Source organism: Podarcis raffonei, chromosome 2 (genome assembly GCF_027172205.1).
Source record: "Podarcis raffonei isolate rPodRaf1 chromosome 2, rPodRaf1.pri, whole genome shotgun sequence".
In the NCBI taxonomy this organism is placed as follows: Eukaryota; Metazoa; Chordata; class Lepidosauria; order Squamata; family Lacertidae; genus Podarcis; species Podarcis raffonei.
This window is the reverse complement of record NC_070603.1, coordinates 123,405,739-123,425,663: the sequence shown is the minus strand read 5'-3', so window position 1 is coordinate 123,425,663 and position 19,925 is coordinate 123,405,739. Positions and strand designations below refer to the sequence as shown.

At 46.1% G+C, this 19,925-nt stretch overlaps 1 protein-coding gene across 1 annotated transcript; it reads left to right on the top strand.

Annotated features, from left to right (window-relative positions):
* Window positions 1–6,661: 6,661 nt before the first annotated feature.
* Window positions 6,662–14,297, top strand: LOC128409492 (vomeronasal type-2 receptor 26-like). Its single transcript, XM_053380018.1, has 5 exons — window positions 6,662–7,003; window positions 7,259–8,065; window positions 10,167–10,394; window positions 10,841–10,967; window positions 13,208–14,297. The coding sequence occupies exons 1-5, from the start codon at window positions 6,689–6,691 to the stop codon at window positions 14,116–14,118; spliced, it is 2,388 nt and encodes a 795-aa protein (XP_053235993.1). The 5' UTR covers window positions 6,662–6,688; the 3' UTR covers window positions 14,119–14,297.
* The last annotated feature ends 5,628 nt before the right edge of the window (window positions 14,298–19,925 follow it).

Here is a 19,925-nt window from a genome sequence, read left to right as displayed (position 1 = left end):
AACAGCCAACAGGTTATTCCTCTTCCGACAGTCATAGTTTGGAATGTCTGCATGCCCAGTAGAGAGCAGGTCTAGCAGGGCATCAGAAGTCATCCTTGCATTAGAATAATGGTCATAGATGACATAGCCGAGGGTGACATTGGGTAAGAGCCTGGGGTCCTGATTGATTTCAGGCAGCCAGGAAGGACAGGACATTCCAGAATTTCCCACGATAGCCACTGGAATGAAAAAGTGCCCTACATTGAATGAAAACGTTTCTAATTCTTTCTGCATCTAAACTCTCAGCTGTTTCCAGCACAGAAAATAAAACGAGTCCACCCTGAGATGCTTAATACCTTCCATTAGCGGCCTGTAGGAGAGAGCAAAGGCCCATCAGCCTCACTGAAGGTGGACTGACACCATAGTGAAACTGTGACCACAACTTTCACCATCATGAACATTTCATGAGATTGCGTTTCAGCTGTGTTTACAGTCAGCTGCATTATTTACCCCCTTGTAGGTTTGGATTTTTAAATGCCACTTTGCACAATCATAACATTCTCAGTTGCAGCATACTCATTTTCAGTCAGGACTTCAGCATCAGCTGCTGCTGCACCTTCAACTGATAAGCACCTAAGTTCATGGTCCTGGCCTATGGGGGCAACTGGAACCTATCAAATCAGAGTGTGCCTCCAGAGAGTCAATATTTTGCAGGAGGGATTCCAGCGCATGGCAGAACTTTGCTTTCCTGCAGTTAAAGATTTCTGCCATAGTGCAAGAAAGGCCCCTTTTAAAAATGGTTTGCAATTTTGAAAGTTACAGAAAAATGCACAGAAAAGTGTAGAATGATTAAATGATTAGGGGGAAGGCATGTGAACCCCTCTTATGCAAATGTGGGTGGATATTCCAATGACTATTCACTGTTTATAATCTCCCTGCCCACAAATCACAACAAATGTTCCATTTTCCCACCTTCACTGCATCAAGCAGTTGGTCCCTTACCTTTCCCTCCCCGACCTGGCCACAGTGATCCATGCAATGGCCACCTCCAGGCTTGACTATTGTAATTCGCTCTACGCGGGGCTGCCCTTGAAGCTGTTCCAGAAACTCCAGTGGGTGCAGAATGCTTCAGTGAGGCTCCTCACGGGGTCTCTGCCATGGGAGCATATTCACCCAATGCTTTTCCAGCTGCACTGGCTCCCGGTGGAGTACAGGGTCAGATTTAAGGTGCTGGTTTTGACTTTTAAAGCCCTTCACGGCCTAGGACCCTCGTACCTACGGGACTGCCTCTCCTGGTATGCCCCACGGAGGACCTTAAGGTCCATAAATAGCAACACGCTAGAGGTCCTGGCCCCTAAGGAAGTTAGATTAGCTTCAACCAGAGCCAGGGCCTTTTCAACACTGGCTCCGGCCTGGTGAGACCAGGGCCCTGCAGGATCTGATTTCTTTCCACAGGGTGTGTAAGACAGAGTTGTTCTGCCTGGCCTTTGGCTTGGAGTCATTTTGATTCCCTCCCCCTCTTTCTTTTTCCATCTCCTCCTATGATGAGGCTGCCTTTTTAACGTTTTAATGTTGTATTTTAATCTTGTTTTTAAGTTGTATTCATTCAACTTGTTTTTATTATTGATTGTTAGCTGCCCTGAGCCCGGCCTTGGCTGGGGAGGGCGGGGTATAAATAAAATTTATTATTATTATTTTTATTATTATCATCATTATCAAAGAGCACCACATAATCAAGTAAATCAGGATGAATGCTGAATCAGCAGGGTGTCTGGAGAAGCCTTGAATCAGGTGGAGAGCATTATTTTTTGGTTGACTGATTCATTGACTGAATCAGAAGCAGGATGTCACCTCACTATCATCAAAAATTGGGTCCATTTTAGTGGACCCAAAGTAGAACTTTGGACAAATCCCTTGAGTTTTCATGAGAAGCAAAGGAAAGGGGACGAGTGATGTGTCAGGCGTGGAGAGTTCTCTCCCTTTGGTAACATCACAGATAAGAATTAACAAGCAGTTAATCTATTTACATTCCTTTTAAAACAGCATCATGTTGCAAGCAGAAATACACAGCTCTCCGTAAGGAGGGCAGTTGTCTGCTCTAAATCCGACTTCCGACTTCCGTAGCGTTTTAGGTGCCAATGGGAAGTTCCTCCCTCCCTCTGACTTCTTTGCTCTCTGATATGTTCAGTTCTCCGAGTCTGTGGTGAGGGGGGTTCCCCACACTCTCAAGTGACATCTCAACTAGCTGCCCCCTCCTTTCGGGTTCCCTTGTCATCTCATACCTGGGCAACTCCTCCCTCAGCTGTTCAGATTCTGTCTCTCTGCTTCTGAACACCCTGTGGAAAAGGGTGTGTGTGTGACTTTTCCCCTCCATCGGACAGGAAACTGGTCTGCCATAGAATGCATTCCCCAGTCGTCGTCTTTAGACTATTCCCTGACATGTTGTGATCATTTGGGTTGCCCTTAAAAAAAATTTTTTTGATGTGCTATGGGGTGCTGCAAGGTACTCTTCTCTCCCCAGCGCTATTTAAGATCTATATGCTATTTAAAATCTATATGAAGTCATGGGGTGTGGTCATGAGGAGTTTTGGAGCAAGGGGCCACCAGTATGCCGATAAAACACAACTCTAGGGACATGGATGGCACTGTCATCTACTGATCCAACGACAAACTGGGGAGGAGTTATCCCCAAGTTATCCCCCCAGGGAGCGGGGCCAAGCAATGCCTATTGGCCGGTTGGTCCCACCCCCTGCGGAATGCCTGCACCTAAGCCTGGCACAATTGGTCAATCCGCAGGCAGGCTGCAACCCTCCCCAGCAGGGCACCGAATTGCGGACGTTTGTCATTGGATCTCCCACCCTCCGTCCCCTTTTTCATATGTCTTATTTCCATACTAAGACCTTCCTATGAACATTGTCAGCTGCCATATTTGGGGCCTGGTGTCGGAACTCTGCACAACCGAGCTACTCCTCGGTTGAGTAATAACAACATCCGTCTCCCGTGAGACTTCCAACAGTCTGGAGTGTAAACAGAGTCTTGTGACTCCAAAAACTGCACAGTGGCATAAACAGAAATCTAACACCTGGCAGGAATTTTTCCACTTGGCAACTTGGCCCTGGCCATTTGATTTTCGCCTTCCTCATAGCAATCCTCACAACTTTGTGAGGTTAGGCATTGGGTAAGCCTTAGTCTTGGCTGGAGGGGAGGTTACAGCCTCTGTCCGCCGCTTCTTGGTTAAGTGTATCCTGTTAAAGGGATCTGTGAGGAGTTGCTTCTGTCCGGATGCCCAGGCGGGGGCTAGGGCTATAGCACTCCTCCAACAGGGACCCTTCGGTGATTACCCCTATTTGATGTAAGTCATGGGGGGCAGGTGTGGACTACCCTTAGATGCACCCCCAGCAGATGGACTGGGGTGGAATAAATGGCTATACGCAATGCCGATGCCAAACCATTCACATCTGTAATCAATAGAGTTGTGGCTCATTTGGACCCAATGTTATGCTGTTGTCTTGTCTGGTTTTTCATCACTTAGGGAGTGACAGGAACACAGGAGCTTGGCGCACAATTTGTAGGCTCTTTGGATGATTCCCACTTCTAAAGGAGCAAGTGCATAGTTTGGGGGTACTCTTGGATACCCCTTTGTCACTAGAGACCCACGTGTCCTCTATGGCTGTTTGTGAACAGGAATAGCCTGACCACTGGAGTAATGGAAAACTTGGAGCTGGACTACTGCAATGCACTCTTTCTGGGGCTGCCCTTGGGTCTACTGCAGAATCTTTAGTTGGTGCCAAATGAGGTAGCCAAATTATCCTTGCGAGCTTTTGGTCAAGAACATCTGGCAGCCCCCCCCCCCATTTGAAGGACTATCCACTTAAGCCTATTTTCTGCTTCCTGCAACTTCCATTCCTGATCCACCAGAGGACCTCTTCTCTTATTCCATGACTACTAAGCTTACCCAGGAGGCACCTTGTTGAAAGCTTTTTGGGAATTCCAAAATTCCAAAATGTCTGTTTCTTTATTAAATTTCTACACTGTCCTTCACCCAATGATCTTAGGGTGGTTCACAGCATAAAAATACAGGATAAGACCAAAAAGTCTATAATAAAAACAAGAACAAAAACAAAAACCTACCAAAAAACCTACTCAATCGCTTCTGTCTTTACGTGCAATTTCAGTTCCCTTTTCCCCCTCTCAAATTCATCAGAATAGCCCTATCCCGTGTTAGCATCAGTGCGGGGGAGGGGGGATTCTGCCAGGGCTCACGTATGATAGTTCAGGGAACTTCTAACTCTTAATCTTGGGATTTTTCACCAAACTTTGGCATTTGCATCTCACAGTTTGGAGGCAGATCTTGGAGTTTTCGCAAACATGTTTTTCTTCAGCCCTGCAGTTGCAGGTGGAGCTGCATAAAGTGTCTAGGAACTTGCAGAGGTGGTACTTCTTCTCCATATAATTATCAAAATGATAGTGTGTGTTGTTTTTTTGCTTCCAAAGATCACATCTGAGTCCACTAAACGTGATGTTATGGATATGAGGCAGAAAGGTCTGGCAGATATATGCCTCCTAAGCCACTCAAAACTTGGGGGGGGGGCTGAGATTTAGGACAGATGATAACTGCACCAAAATGAGGTTGGCTTGACTTCTCTCCACTTCAGATGTGGCCCCTCTGCAGGGCTCCGTTAGTGAGAAGAAAGTTACTGCATCTTGCAAGGACCACAACAAAAGACTTCTAATTCTTTGTAAGGGAGGTGCTCGTTCCTGGGAGGAAAAAGATGGTCCTCATTCTACTGCTTCTACTGCCTTATGGGGACTGTGGGAAACTGAAGACAAAATGCCTCTTGTCTTTGGAAAGGGATGAGATAGATTCACCTAATTATTTCAGGCCAGGAGACCACCTCATCAGTGGGGTCATCTCTGCCACAAGCACTGTGTTTCATCCTCATATCTTTAGCCAATGTCCTTCCACCAGCTTTTATTGGTAAGACCTTTTGTGGGGATGGAGTTCCTGGTGTTCCACTTGCTACCATTTCCATGAGATCCAACTCATCTCCAGTTACTTTCAGGGGCCTTTCTCATGATCCGGTACCTGCCTTTAAGAACATAAGAAGATCCCACTGGCAGATAAATTTGGGGGTGATTAGGCTCTCAGCGGCTACCAGTCACAATGGCTATGTTCTCCATTCACTGTCACAGGCACTATGCCTCTGGGTACCAGTAACTGAGAATCTCAAGTAGGGGAGGAGTTCTTGTGCTTCTCAGTTTTCCATGTGCATCTGGTTGGCCGCCTTGAGAATGCTGGAACAGATGAGCCTCGGGCTGATTCTGCAGGATTCTTCTGAAAAATGGTGGTAGGAGAAGTGTGTCTGTTTGCCTTAGGTTTAATATACAAGGGGGAAATATCTACTTTCTCAAAGTGGAATTATGATAGTGCTTTCTGGATCTTTTAATCACTGTCATAGATCCCTGATAATAATAATAATAATAATAATAATAATAATAATAATAATAATAATAATAATAATATTTTTATACCCCACCCATCTGGCTGGGTTTCCCCAGCCACTCTGGGAAGCTTCCAACAAAATATTAAAATACAGTGGTATGTTAAACATTAAAAGCTTCCCTAAACAGGGCTGCCTGCTTCTAAAAGTCTGGAAGTTGTTCTTCTCTTTTACATCTGGTGGGAGGGTGTTCCAAAGGGCGGGTGCCACTACCGAGAAGGCCCTCTGCCTTGTTCCCTGTAGCTTGGCTTCTTGCAGTGAGGGAACCGCCAGAAGGCCCTCGGCGCTGGACCTCAGTGTCCGGGTTGAACGATGGGGGTGGAGACGCTCTTTCAGGTATACTGGACCAAGGCCGTTTAGGGCTTTAAACGTCAGCACCAACACTTTGAACTGAGCTTGGAAACGTACTGGGAGACAATGTAGATCTTTCAAGACCAGTGTTATGTGGTCTCGGCGGCCGCTCCCAGTCACCAGTCTAGCTGCTGCATTCTGGATTGGTTGTAGTTTCCAGATCACCTTCAAAAGTAGCCTCACATAGAGCGCATTGCAGTAATCCAAGTGAGAGATAACTACAGCATTCACCACTCTGGCGAGACAGTCTGCGGGAAGGTAGGGTCTCAGCCTTCGTACCAGATGGAGCTGGTAAGCAGCTGCCCTGGACACAGAATTGACCTGCGCCTCCATGGACAGCTGTGAGTCCAAAATGACTCCCGGACTGCGCACCTGGTCCTTCAGGGACACAGTTGCCCCATTCAGGACCAGGGAGTCCTCCACACCTGCCTGCCTCCTCTCCCCCCAAAACAGTACTTCTGTCTTGTCAATCTGTTAGCTGCCATCCATCCTCCAACCGCCTCCAGACACTCACACAGGACCTTCACTGTGCCTTTCTATTTTACTTACTATATGTAGCGTTTGGTGTCAGTATTGCTTGTGCAGGTTCTTTGCTGTTCACTTGTGTTCCTTTGGTGGTGAGAGAGGTTGGGGTTGGCCTAGGGTGTGGTTGTTCATTTGTGGTTGGCTGTGGTGGTCTTTGTTTTCATGTGTGAGTGGGGTGGGTGGGTGTTTTGGATCAGGTTAGCCATATTGATCCTCAAACCGCCTCCAGACACTCACACAGGACCTTCACTGCCTTCACTGGTTCTGATTTGAAAGAGAGGTAGAGCTGTATATTAGAGGTAGAACAGAAATATCACTTGGACAGTGCTGGCATGTATATAATTTCTCCCCCCAGGAAAGGACCCACAAAGTACTGGCAGCTCCTCTCCTTCTTGTATGCCATTCAAGCGATCAACCAGAATCAAAAGCTGTTACCCAACATCACCCTGGGCTACAGCATCCATGAGAACTTTTTTGATGGAAGGGTGACCTATGATGCTTTGCTAGACATGTTGTCAATTGGGCAGCTGAACTTTCCAAACTATAGCTGTGGTAAACAGACTAACTTACTGGCTGTTCTCGAAGGGTCCGACTCTCAAAACTCCATCCAGATTTCAAACGTGTTGGGCATCTATAAAATCCCACAGGTAGGAATGGAGAGAGGTATAATAGCATTATGATATTGGCAATCTTATTTTCAACTACCCTCCTGTTGATCCCTAGCATCAAATTTGCCTTCTTTACGGCTGCCACAACCTTCAAGGAAATCACTGTTCCCACCAAAGGGTCCTTGCACTGGACCTTCCTCCTTCCTAAGACCTTCCCAGTCTCATGTTGGGCTTAGAAATATTTAGGCTTTAATCTGAAATCAAACAAGATACAAATCTTCCTTCTCTTCCCAGGTCACTTATGCTTTTGTCTCTCATGTTCTGAATGATAAGAGGCATTTCCCTTTTTTCTACCGGATGGTCCCCAAAGAAGAAGCCCTGTACCCAGGGATTGTCAAGCTGCTCCAGCACTTCCGATGGACCTTGATTGGCCTCCTTGCACCAGACACCGACAATGGAGAGAGGTTCCTGAAGAGCTTGACACCCGTGCTCATCAAGAGCGGAGTCTGTGTTGTCATCTCACAAAGCATCCAAGGACTGACTAAAAATGGAGTATACATGCCTCGTCTTCCATTCCGCAAGTGGAGGCAAGTGCATGTATTTGTGTACTACGGGGAAATGACTTATTTCTTAGATGGACTACTCATTATACAACAGTTTTTTGACATAGGGATGAAATCCATTGTTGGGAAAATCTTCATCACAACAGTTTTGTGGGATGTCGCCCTGGAGCTGATGTATAATTACATATCTTTCCAACACATCCATGGTATATTTTCCTTCTTCACTGAGACAAGTAAAGGGGCAAAATACGGTGATTTTCCACCCTTTTTCTCTGGTATTAAGAAGTTTTGGGAGGGTGCTTTTAATTGTTTCTATTTAAAGCATGCATTCTCAGTGAAAGGCAGGACAAGATGCAGAGAGAGAGGGAAACTGGAGAGGCTTCCCCAAGATGATCTGGAAAGAATCCTCTCTCTAGACAGCTACAGGATCTACAACACTGTGCAAGCCGTGGCTCGTGCCTTAAATGCTGCATATTCATCTAGATCTAAGCAGAGGGGAACTGAGAGAATGGGATTTCAAAGGCTACAGCCATGGCAGGTATTTTCTTTCCCTTCATAGACATCACATCTGAGCATGACAATCAATTGTAGTGTTGCAGATATTGAATATTGTGCAGTTTGAAACGATTGGAAGCATAAGAACTGGAAGCATTCATTTCCTTTTGGAAATGAATTATTGCCCAGGCGCATAGAAATATTATTCACTCTTTACTCGCAGAACTCTTTATAACAGAATGAGAACATCATTCTGTCCAGCACTGGCTCAGGATCTCTCTCTTTTTCTCTCTTCCTCTCTCCCTCTCTCCCTCCCTCTCTCTCTCCTGCCTTTCAGCCTCCAGGCTGTTTGCTTTACCTTCTGGAGAGCTTCCTTTACATATTGACTCTATTGAGTTTTGGAGCCAAAGACAAAAAGGCAACTCCCTTCAAAAAGGAGATTTTGCAACCCAATACCTTCATCACTTGATCTAAGGTTACAACACTTGAATGCTAGCTAGCAGAGAAGAGCAACCAGTTGGTTAATCTTAATCTCAGCAAGAGCCCAGAGCCCTTTAGAAAAAAAACTACTATGGAAAAAACCCAAAGTTTGCAAAACACATTATCCATTTTCCATTTTAAAGCTGCCTTAATACATTTACTGTTTTCATTTCTGTTTGCTTTTCTTACTCTTGCCTCATTGCACAGCTCCCCGAGCAACTGCTCCCATCATGTGCCCAATTCTCTTTTCCCCATAAATTGGAATTATTTTTGGCAGGGGAGATGACATTGATCAGGCTGTCTCTAATCTCTATTCGTTTCACACCCGCTTGACTCTGCTCTGGCTCTCTGCTCCCTCCACTCCCTCCACCAAGCTCCTGCCTTTCCCTGCTGAAGCCCATATTAGAGATTTCATTTAGTTTGCCGTGAAAGGAAAAACAAACCTAATTCACTCTTTCTGAAAGAATCCAAGGGGGGAGCATCCTTCAAAAACATGCTTACTAGGAGAAAATCACACAGAAATGCTGAAGAATTCAGATGAGCTTTTTTTATTATTTAAAAAATCCTTCAGAAATGTGGAGAACTGAATTTAAGATTGGGGTTTGTGTGAGAGAGAGAAAACAGTATGAACCAAAAGTGACAAGATCCCTCCATTTCTATTTGAGTCTGCAACCATCCCTAAGCAAAGGGGAAGTGGATTGTCAGTATGCTTCTATTATTATTATTATTATTATTATTATTATTATTATTATTATTATATAATTGTAATTAAATTTTCAATCTAACAATTCCAAATAAACATTTTACAAACTCTAAAATATCCGATGACTTCCCTTCTTCTCTTTCCATGGTTCATTTTACATCTTATACACCCCTGTATATTTTGCTATAACCATTCAAATCAGTTTTCTCCTTTTACACCCATCAAACATTATTTACGGGGTTGAATTTGTCTTAATGCTGCCACCGTTTTCAGCTGTATACTGTTATTTTCCATATATTCAATTGTAGGGATATCGCGGAGTGGGGAGTGGGGTCCGGAGGGAGCACACTTCCCCACCAGCAGGCAGCCATGGTCTGCCTGCACGCGTGACCTTGGGGTGCAGGGAAACCCCCCCCCCCAGACAAGCCACAGCTGTCTGGTACATCGTTCCACCTCTGCATGACCTTTCGCGATCTCAGCAGTTTGCGGTGTTCTGTCTGTAATCCTTTTCCATGAGACTTTTGTCTCCTACGTCATACACTGTGCAAGGGAAAATGACGCTGTGGAACAGGTGCCAAAATAGCTTCGTACCACCCCACAATCTCGAGACGGAAGATATGTAAAGGTCACAGCCCAAAAATGCATCTGCCTGGCTTGCATATTTGTCTCAATAAAAAGAGGCTCCACTGGAATGGTGGTAGCTTGCTCGCTCGCTTCAGACCACCTGTGCGCAGCTTGGGCCTTCACTTCATTCAATAAATGCTTTCCACTCTTCTTTCAATGTATGTTCTTCTTGCTCTCTTATTCTGTATGTTAAATCTGCAATTTCTGCATATTCTGTCCACTTAAGTTGCCAATCCTCTTTAGCTGGGACCTCGCTGACTTTCCATTTCTGGGATAGCAAAACAGGGGCCTATGCTTCCCTTTATTCTAAATGCTCTCATCTTTGCTTCTGTTCCAGCTCCACCCTTTCCTAGGAAACACCCAGTTCTACAATTCTTCCATGGACAGAGTGTATTTGGATGAGAACGGGGAGCTGGCAGCCGACTTGGACATTGTGAACTGGGTGGTGTTCCCCAATAAATCCGTCCTCAGAGTGAAGTTTGGGAGTATCGACAGACAGGGATCCCCAGACCTGAGGTGCACCATTGACCCGGAGGCCATTGTGTGGCCCAAGTGGCTCAATCAGGTGACGGGGAGTGGGAATGATGCCTGTCATTTTGCTGTCTTTTCTATGAGCTCTAATAAGTGCTCCCTGTTCTGTGGGCTGCTGCCCTCACTTGCCTGTCAACTCCAGCACTGGGCTGTTGTTCCAGATAGTTCCTACAGCTCCTCTGCTCAGCTGGGTGCCAAAGGAGGCTTCCTGCTAAACTGTGTGTATGGGGAAAGGGGGGGTTCATTGCTTTTCGATTGTTACATGAATTTTATTAGTAGTGAATAGCTCATGGCCCATATACAGAACTATATTTAATGGAGGTCCTTTGTTTTTTTCGGAATTTAATCATGAATCATTCATGTAATGGACAGTGATGGGAAATGCTTAGTTTCAAGCTATAGTCTAGATGCTACAGCAGATGGCAACATACTATGCCTCAAAGAACAATTCTCATTGACACTCTTCGTCTTTGTGCCTAGACCCTTCCTACTTCCAGGTGTGTGGAAAGCTGTCGCCCTGGATCCGTCAAGGTGATCCAGGAAGGGAAGCCTCTTTGCTGTTATGAATGTCTTCCCTGTGCAGAAGGGACCATCTCCACTCAGGAAGGTGGGTGACTCCAAGGGAAAGGTTGGCCTTGGCGAAGAGAGAAGGGTTCAGTCAGGAATCTCTCAAAACCATTTCTGGGCAGGATCAGGCTGGTATGCTTCATGTGTGGGAGAGAACTGGGTGGTTCAAATCATCATCATCATCAATCTCTTTTTATGATTATAGTTTGTGATATTGTTCTAAAATGTATCATCATCATTTTTATATATATATATATATATATATATATATATATATATATATATGTGTGTGTGTGTGTGTGTGTAGTAAGCTGATTGGGAAAGGAGGATATAAACAGGTCAATCACTAAATGCCTGCCCACCCATTTCCCACTTCTTAGCCCTACTATTCATCCTTACTCCAAAAAATACCTTTGGTCAAATGTGAAGGAGGGAGGTCTAAACCACGGAGCCTCTTGGTCTTGCTGATCAGAAGGTCAGCAGTTTGAAACGGGGCTGAGGTCCCGTTTCTCTGTCTCAGCTTCTTCCATCCTAGCAGTTCGAAAGCACACCAGTGCAAGTAGATGGATAGTTGTCACTGCAGTGGGAAGGTAAACGGTGTTTCCGTGCGCTCTGGCATTTGTCATGGTGCCCCTTTGCACCAGAAGCGGTTTAGTCATGCTGGCCACATGACCCAGAAAGCTGTCTGTGGACAAACACCAGCTCCCTTGGCCTGAAGCAAGATGAATGCTGCACCCCATAGTTGTCTTTGACTAGACTTAACTGTCCTGGGGTCCTTGAGGAGGGAGATTGTTATGGACCTAGGATAGATATTAGACTTCTGCACAGACCCCTGATTCTCCTTTTGGCCCTGGTATAGGGGGCTCCAAGCAGCCCAACCTGCCAGAGGCCAAGCTGGGAATCTCCAGCCCTGGAATCTGTCCCACATTTCTTCGGGGTAGAGCTAATGTTTAGAAAAACCTAATTAAATACCTGTAGTGATCTGTGGCTGTGCCAGACTGACTTGGTCTACAAGGATTCTAAATTTCAAATAGAAATAATAAATAATGAATATAAAATCCTATCCAAAATGTATAAGATATTGTTGGAATGGCATACAAAGGATGAAGAAGTTAAATCAGTTATGATAAAATGGGCCAGAGATATTGGACATAATATACAATTTAACGATTGGATAAAACTATGGAATGAAAGTATTAAATTTACTGCATGTACTGCATTAAAGGAAAATGTTATGAAAATGATATATAGATGGTATATTACACCAGTAAAACTTGCAAAAATGTAGAAAACATGTAAGAAGTGTTGGAAATGTAAAGAAAAAGATGGTATATTTTTTCATATGTGGTGGGAATGCAAGAAAGTGAAAAGCTTCTGGGAGTTGATATATAATGAGCTGAAAAAAATGTTGAAATATACATTTGTTAAGAAACCAGAGGCTTTTCTCTTAGGAATTAAAACAAAATTTTTCCCCCTTCCAGTAGCACCTTAAAGACCAACTAAGTTCTTGGTATGAGCTTTCGTGTGAATGCACACTTCTTCAGATACCAAAGTGTGCATGCACACGAAAGCTCATACCAAGAACTAACTTAGTTGGTCTTTAAGGTGCTACTGGAAGGGGGGGAAAAATTTGTTTTGACTATGGCAGACCAACACGGCTACCTATCTCTTAGGAATTGTTGGTAATGAAATAAATAGAAAGGACTACAAAATTTTCCAATATGCAGTGACAGCAGCAAGAATACTACTGGCCCAGAAATGGAAACAAGAACAAATACCAACGTTGGAGGAATGGAGAACGAAGCTGATGGACTATGCAGAACTTGATAAACTGACTGGGAAGATTAGATATCAACGAGATCAAAAATTCATTGAGGACTGGAGAAAATTAGCAGAATACTGGGAATGTATAAGTGATAACGGAATAACGTTAGTGGCATTTAAAGAAGCTCTGTAACAGAATAAGAAATATTGTAAAAAAGCAAAATATAAGAGGGGGATAGGTATAAAGGCAATACTAAAATTTGGAAATGTGTATTTAAAAAAATTAGAATTTGAATGATTGGCAGAGAAGCCGAAGGAAGTCAAAAAATCGAAAAGTTTAATGCAAATTGTTAATGTGGTATAAATGTATGGAAAACTAATAAAATATAATTTTTTTAAAAAAAGACTTGGTCTACAACTGAATCCCTCCCCAGAGGCTAGATACTGCTCAGGGCTTGGCTGAATCCAGAGTAGTAGACATTACTCTTTCTCTCTCTCTCTCTCTCTCTTTTGCAGATGCAGACCATTGCAAAAAATGCCCAGAAAATCAGCATCCAAACATGAACCGAGATCAATGTGTGTTCAAGCATATCACCTTCCTAGCCTATGAAGAATCTCTGGGGGTTGTCCTACTTTCCCTTGCCCTACTGGGGTCCTTAGCCACAAGCTTTGATTTAGGAATCTTTATTAAATACAACGAAACTCCCATAGTCAAAGCCAACAACCGGGACCTCTCCTACATCCTCCTCGTCTCCCTCCTGCTTTCCTTTTTGTCCTCCTTCCTGTTCATTGGGAGGCCAAGGAAAGGGACCTGCCTCTCCCAACAAATAGCCTTCAGCATCATCTTCTCTGTTGCTGTTTCTTCTGTGTTGGCAAAAACCATCACTGTGGTTCTGGCCTTCCTGGCCACCAAGCCAGGGAACTCAGTGAGGAGATGGCTGGGGAAGAGTCTGGCCAACTCCATTGTCATTTCCTGTTCCTGTGTCCAAGTTGTCATCTGCATGATCTGGCTGGGGATCTCGCCACCATTCCCAGACTCTGACATGCACTCCCAGCCTGGGGAGATCATCCTGCAATGCAACGAAGGGTCTGTGGCCATGTTCTATGGTGCCCTTGGCTACATGGGCTGCCTGGCGGCCATCTGCTTCACGGTGGCTTTCCTAGCCAGGAATCTGCCTGGGGCCTTCAATGAAGCCAAGCTGATCACCTTCAGCATGCTGGTCTTCTGCAGTGTTTGGGTGTCCTTTGTGCCCACCTACCTGAGCACCAAGGGGAAGTACATGGTAGCCGTTCAGGTTTTCTCCATCTTGGCCTCCAGTGCTGGGCTCCTGGGCTGCATCTTCATTCCCAAGTGCTACATTATTTTGCTGAGACCTGATCTGAACACAAAGGAGCACCTGACAGCAAAAACTAAAAATAGCATCTGATTCTTAAAATATTATTTTTCAAGAAGTTAGGGAAGTGAGATTCTTGAAAAATGATGTTTCAGTTTAAAAAATCGTTACCCTCGTTTGATCATGTAGAACCAACCAACTTAATGGAAGTAGTTATGAAATTTGGATCTGGCTGAAAATTTGTTAAAACTTTGGAAGATATAGATCACATAGATCACAGGGAATTCACATTACCAAAATTTTGGAATTATTCTTGGAAGGGAACAAGGATGTCCACTGTCACTCCTGTTATTTCTCCCAGTGAATCTCCAGCCCCCGGCTCTCTCACTTCCTCATTCATCATCACCTCCTCTGCGGGTGCTGCTAAGTACCCTCTGTCTTTGAGCTCTTTGCTCTCCTACTTTTAAGGCTCGCTGGGTTCTGGGAGATGGTGGGTCTAGAATGCTTTCTAATGACATGTCAGCCAGGTGTTGCTCTGGCTCTCCCATGATTTCCCAACTTTCCCCCTCATCTGCCTCTGAGCCGTGACTTCCCTCAAACCCCTGTTGTAAATCTATACTGTCTTCTTCCTCTTCCTCCTCCCTGGGAGGGTCAGGATGGAGAGGTGGCCTCCCCCATTCCTCCCTGGCCCTTGGTCATCTTGGTCACTCTCCACCCCATACCTGCCAACTCATCAATCTCTTCCTTAATTTATGGTGCCCAGAACTGGACACCGTATTCCAGGTGTGGTCTGACCACGGCGGAATAGAGTGGGACTATTACGTCCCTTGATCTGGACACTATACTTCTGTTGAAGCAGACTAAGATTTCACTTTTATAAACTTTATAGAACTGTTTAGAACTTTTACAGCTGCCTGGAACTTCCAAAACTGTATTGGAGAATCATGGGAGGCGGGAGCCATCCGTACTCCAGGCACCAAGAAGCAATCAGGGTGCGTAGCGCAATCAAAGTGGTGCGGGAACTTTATGATCCTTGTGTTCAGGACCCTTGTGTTTCTGGGACCCATAGATGGCAGTGGGGACATGCAACACACTACGCTTATAGTTTGCATGAAACCCACAAAAATGGTTAGCTCCATTGGGCCCTTAACTTTGGAAAAGGGGGGAGTTTCAGGGAGCATGTGGAAGATCGGGGGAAATCAAAACCCATTCCTCCTGATCAGAATTGATGAGTTGATGACCACTGTAAGCAGATGAAAACATTAGCAAGATTGCAATAACACTTGTAATGTAGCAATTGCTATGGAGAAGACGGAGTGATGTAAAATATGGACTATTGAACAGTATGCAGTTGAACCCATGGAGGGGGAGGTGAGAAGTCCAAAGATTTGGAGAGATCTTTAAATATAGATATGTATGGCTGTATTGTTATAATCTTATACTTGCAAAATCAAATAAAAACTATTAAAAGAAAAGAATTGATGAGTTGGTTGTGTTGAGTGCTCACAGCCCATCCCAAGCAAAACATTCAGGTTCATTGGGCCCTTAATCCAAAATGGGGGCTGAAGGGGCCACATGGGTCAGGGGGACTTGAAACCCATTCCCTGTGACCAAGAACAAGAGGAAATTCACATAGGGGGTCCAAGCAACCCACCCTGAAAACAATATTAGGTTCATCCCTTTCTTAAACCAAAATAGGATTTCAGGGGCCACTTGGAAGTTTGGGGCACTCTAACACAACCCTTGGGACTGCAGGGGGATGAGATGGTTGTGCACAACCTGCCACCCTCAAAAATATGTTTGTGGTGACATTTAAAACTAGCCCGTTTGGGGTGTCCTAAAAGCACGAGGGAAAGAAGGAAGAGCACAGCCACTTTTCATTTGTGATGTAGGCTTTTTGCTCTATCCCTCTCACTGTCTGCAGCTGTTTAGGGAATTGACAAGACAGGGGATATTTTATGCACCAGACTTTTCAGACTCAGTGCGAGAAATTATGAATCTCTGGAGAAATCCCTGGGAAAAATAAGAATATTTATGAGGCAGGGAAGCATCACCCTGGCAACCTTCTGGAGTCTCTCTGTGGCTTGAGGAGCAGATGCAGAGCTGGAGAAAACATGTTTGCAAGAACACAGAGAAGCAGCTGCCCTGTTTTGACATGGGCCAGCATAGGGTGGAAAGGTCAGCTTGGATTTTAAATAGCAATGCACCTTCGTTGGGGTCAGGACCAATATATTCTTTTAGGATGTATGCAAATATATACACGCTCTACATAGAGTACCTACATCTGGACACTGTGAACTCATGAAACCCACTCCCTTAACAAGAATATTCTTATTCTTATTCTTATTATTTTTTATTTATTGAGTTTATATACTGTTGTATACATAGAGGTTTCAGGGGAGTTCACAGAAAAGATCACAACATATATAACCAGAATAAAAACAACAACCCAATAACACCCACCCCCCGAAAGGAGCCACATTTTAAAAGGGTATAGGATGTCAGTCAGGTCAGCCAAAGGCCTGGTTAAAGAGGAAGGGTTTTGCCTGGTGCCTAAAGGTGTATAATGAAGGCTCCAGGCAAACTTCCCTGGCAAGAGCATTCCACAGACAGGGAGCCACTGCAGAGAAGGCCCTGTTCTCATGTTGCTGCCTTACGGACCTCTCGATGAGGAGGCACACTAAGGAGGGCCTCAGAAGATGATCTCAGGGTCTGGGTAGGTTTATATGGGAAGAGGCCGTCCTTGAGGTATTGCAGTCCTGAGATCACGCTGACATGCTTGGATCTCCACATCCCCAAGGCCATCTTCCCCCTTAACAGACACATTCTCCACTAACTGAACCATCTGAATTATCACAGCTTTGCCTCCTTGCGCATTCTCTGAGGTTTACAAAGAACTCCAAGCATTTGCAGTCATCCCCACCAAACAGAACTTTATTTCTGCAATACAAAACAACTTAAGTACAGGCAACTCGCCGTTTGCACGGGGGTTGCATTCTGGGTCATCGCACAGCTGCAGTCACGCAAAAGCCCATTTCAGGGGGCCCGATGCCTCAGATCAAGGCAATGCCACAAAGTGACCCCATTACCCCCACTTTCTAAGCAGGAATTCCCTCCTCCCGTCGATGCCTCTTCCTTTCCTTCCACTCCTTCTTTGGGTCTCTTTGTTGGCGCTGACGCCTCCCCTCCATTGCGCTTGGAGCTGCGGGAGAGAGAGAGAGCAAATTGTGCGGAGAGGGGGGCGGTACGCAACTTTGCAAGTAATAATAATAATAATAATTTATGTATACCCCGCCCATCTGGCTGAGTTTCCCCAACAACTTTGGACGGCTACCAATCAAGTGTTAAAAACAGTACAGCGTTACATATTAAAAACTTCCCTTAAGATGTCTTCTGAATGTCAGGTAGTTGTTTATCTCTTTGACATCTGATGGGAGGGCGTTCCACAGGGTGGGCGCCACTACCGAGAAGGGCGTCTGTCTGGTTCCCTGTAGCCTCACTTCTCGCAATGAGGGAACCGCCGGAAGGCCCTCAGCGCTGGATCTCAGTGTCCGGGCTGAACGATGGGGGTGGAGACGCTCCTTCAGGTATACAGGACCAAGGCCATTTAGGGCTTTAAAGGTCAGCACCAACACTTTGAATCATGCTTGGAAACGTACTGGGAGCCAATGCAGATCTCTCAGAACCGGTGTTATGTGGTCCCAGCAGCCACTCCCAGTCACCAGTCTAGCTGCCGCATTCTGGATTAATTGCAGTTTCCGGGTCACCTTCAAAGGTAGCCCCACATAGAATGTGTTGCAGTAGTCGAAGCGGGAGATAACTAGAGCATGCAGCACTCTGGCGAGACAGTCCGCGGGCAGGTAGGGTTTTAGCCTGTGTACCAGGTGGAGCTGGTAGACAGCTGCCCTGGACACAGAGTTAACCTGCGCCTCCATGGACAAGCTGTGAGTCCAAAATTACTCCCAGGCTGCGTACCTGGTCCTTCAGGGGCACAGTTACCCCATTCAGGACCAGGGAATCCCCCACACCCACCCGCTCCCTGTCCCCCCAAAACAGTACTTCTGTCTTGTCAGGATTCAACCTCAATCTGTTAGCCACCATCCATCCTCCAACCGCCTCCAGGCACTCACACAGGACCTTCACCGCCTGCATACTGATGAACATCCAGTCCAAATACCCTGATGATCTCTCCCAGCGGCTTCATATAGATATTAAAACGCATGGGGGAGAGGACGGAACCCTGAGGCTCCCCACAAGTGAGAGCCCAGTGGTCTGAACACTCATCCCCCCCCCACTTTCTTGACACGGCCCAGGAGAAAGGAGCGGAAGCACCGTATAACAGTGCCCCCAGCTCCCAGCCCCTCTAGACGGTCCAGAAGGATGTTATGGTCGATGGTGTCAAAGGCCGCTGAGAGATCCAGCAGAACAAGGAAACAGCTCTCACCTTTGTCCCTAGCCCGCCGGAGATCATCAACCATCGCAACCAAGGCAGTTTCAGTCCCAATATGAGGCCTGAATCCCGATTGGAAGGGATCCAAATGGTCCGCATCCTCCAGGCGTGCTTGGAGTTGTTCGGCAACCACCCACTCAATCACCTTGCCCAAGAATGGTAAATTTGAGACTGGGCGATAGTTAGCCAAATTGGCTGTGTCTAAAGATGTTTTTTTAAGAAGCAGTTTAATGATCGCCTCTTTCAGCGGGTCTGGGAAGGTTCCCTCACAGATGGAAGCATTCACCACCCTGCAGAGCCCATCGCCCAGCCTTTCCCGGCTCACTTTTATCAGCCAGGATGGGCAAGGATCAAGGAGACAGGTGGTCGGTTTCACTTGTCCAAGCAGCCTGTCCACATCCTCGGAGGTAACAGATTGGAATTGATCCCATGTAACAGGACCAGACAGAACTCTAGTACTCTCCCGCCCTGGCCCTGCTCCCACGGTGGAGCGGCCCCTTGTAAGGTCGTGTCGGCATGGATGTTAAAATCCCCCAGGACAACCAAGCTAGGTGTCTCCAGAAGCATATCCGCCACGACCTGAAGCAGCTCGGGCAGGGAAACCTTGGTGCAGCAGGGAGGTCAGTACACCAAAAGGAATCCTGTACTGCCCCTATTGCCCAACTTCCAGAACATGCACTCAGAAAACTGGGTCTTCCCAATAGGACGCCTGGTGCAGACTAATGACTTCCTAAAAATCACTGCAACCCCCCCCTCCCCGCCCACATGACCTGGGTTGCTGTGCGTAAGAGAAACCTGGTGGGCAAGCAGCGGCAAGGGCAGGCCCATCTGCTTCATCCAACCAGGTCTCTGTCACACATGCCAGGTGAAATCCTCCATCCACAATCAGGTCGTGGATGGCAATGGTTTTATTCATCGACCTGGCATTGCACAGCAACACTTTCAGGCCATGTGGGTTTCCCTTGCTGATTCCAGTATCCTTCCGGTCAGGACCAGACCTGGAGGCAGGGATAGTACTCAAACGACGACTAAACCTGCCTCCTCGGTAATGACATGGTCTGGTCCTCCAAATCCTATACCCGGACCCTCCCCCACTTGGCACCCACCTGACTGTGCGAGGGAGGGAAGCCTCCCCTTTGTGTTAAAATGCACCTCGTCTCCTACACTGTGCCGTTTGCAGCTCGCTGCGCCCCCCCCAAATCTGATCTGTTGGAGAAAAAGATGGGGAATGGGAGGAGGTGGCAGGGTTAAGGGTGGGTTGGGGGGCATGAAATGTCTCTTCCCAGTCCTCTCTAGACATCGGCCTCTCTTTCTTTAACCCTTATTGTCCAGGAGCTTTTCAACAAAGCACCCAGGAGACGGGGAAGGAAGCCAAAGTGGGAGTGGAAAGGTGGGCGCACGGGTGTTCATTGCGCTATTGGGAATGTAAGCTGGCAACTTTGATTTGGGA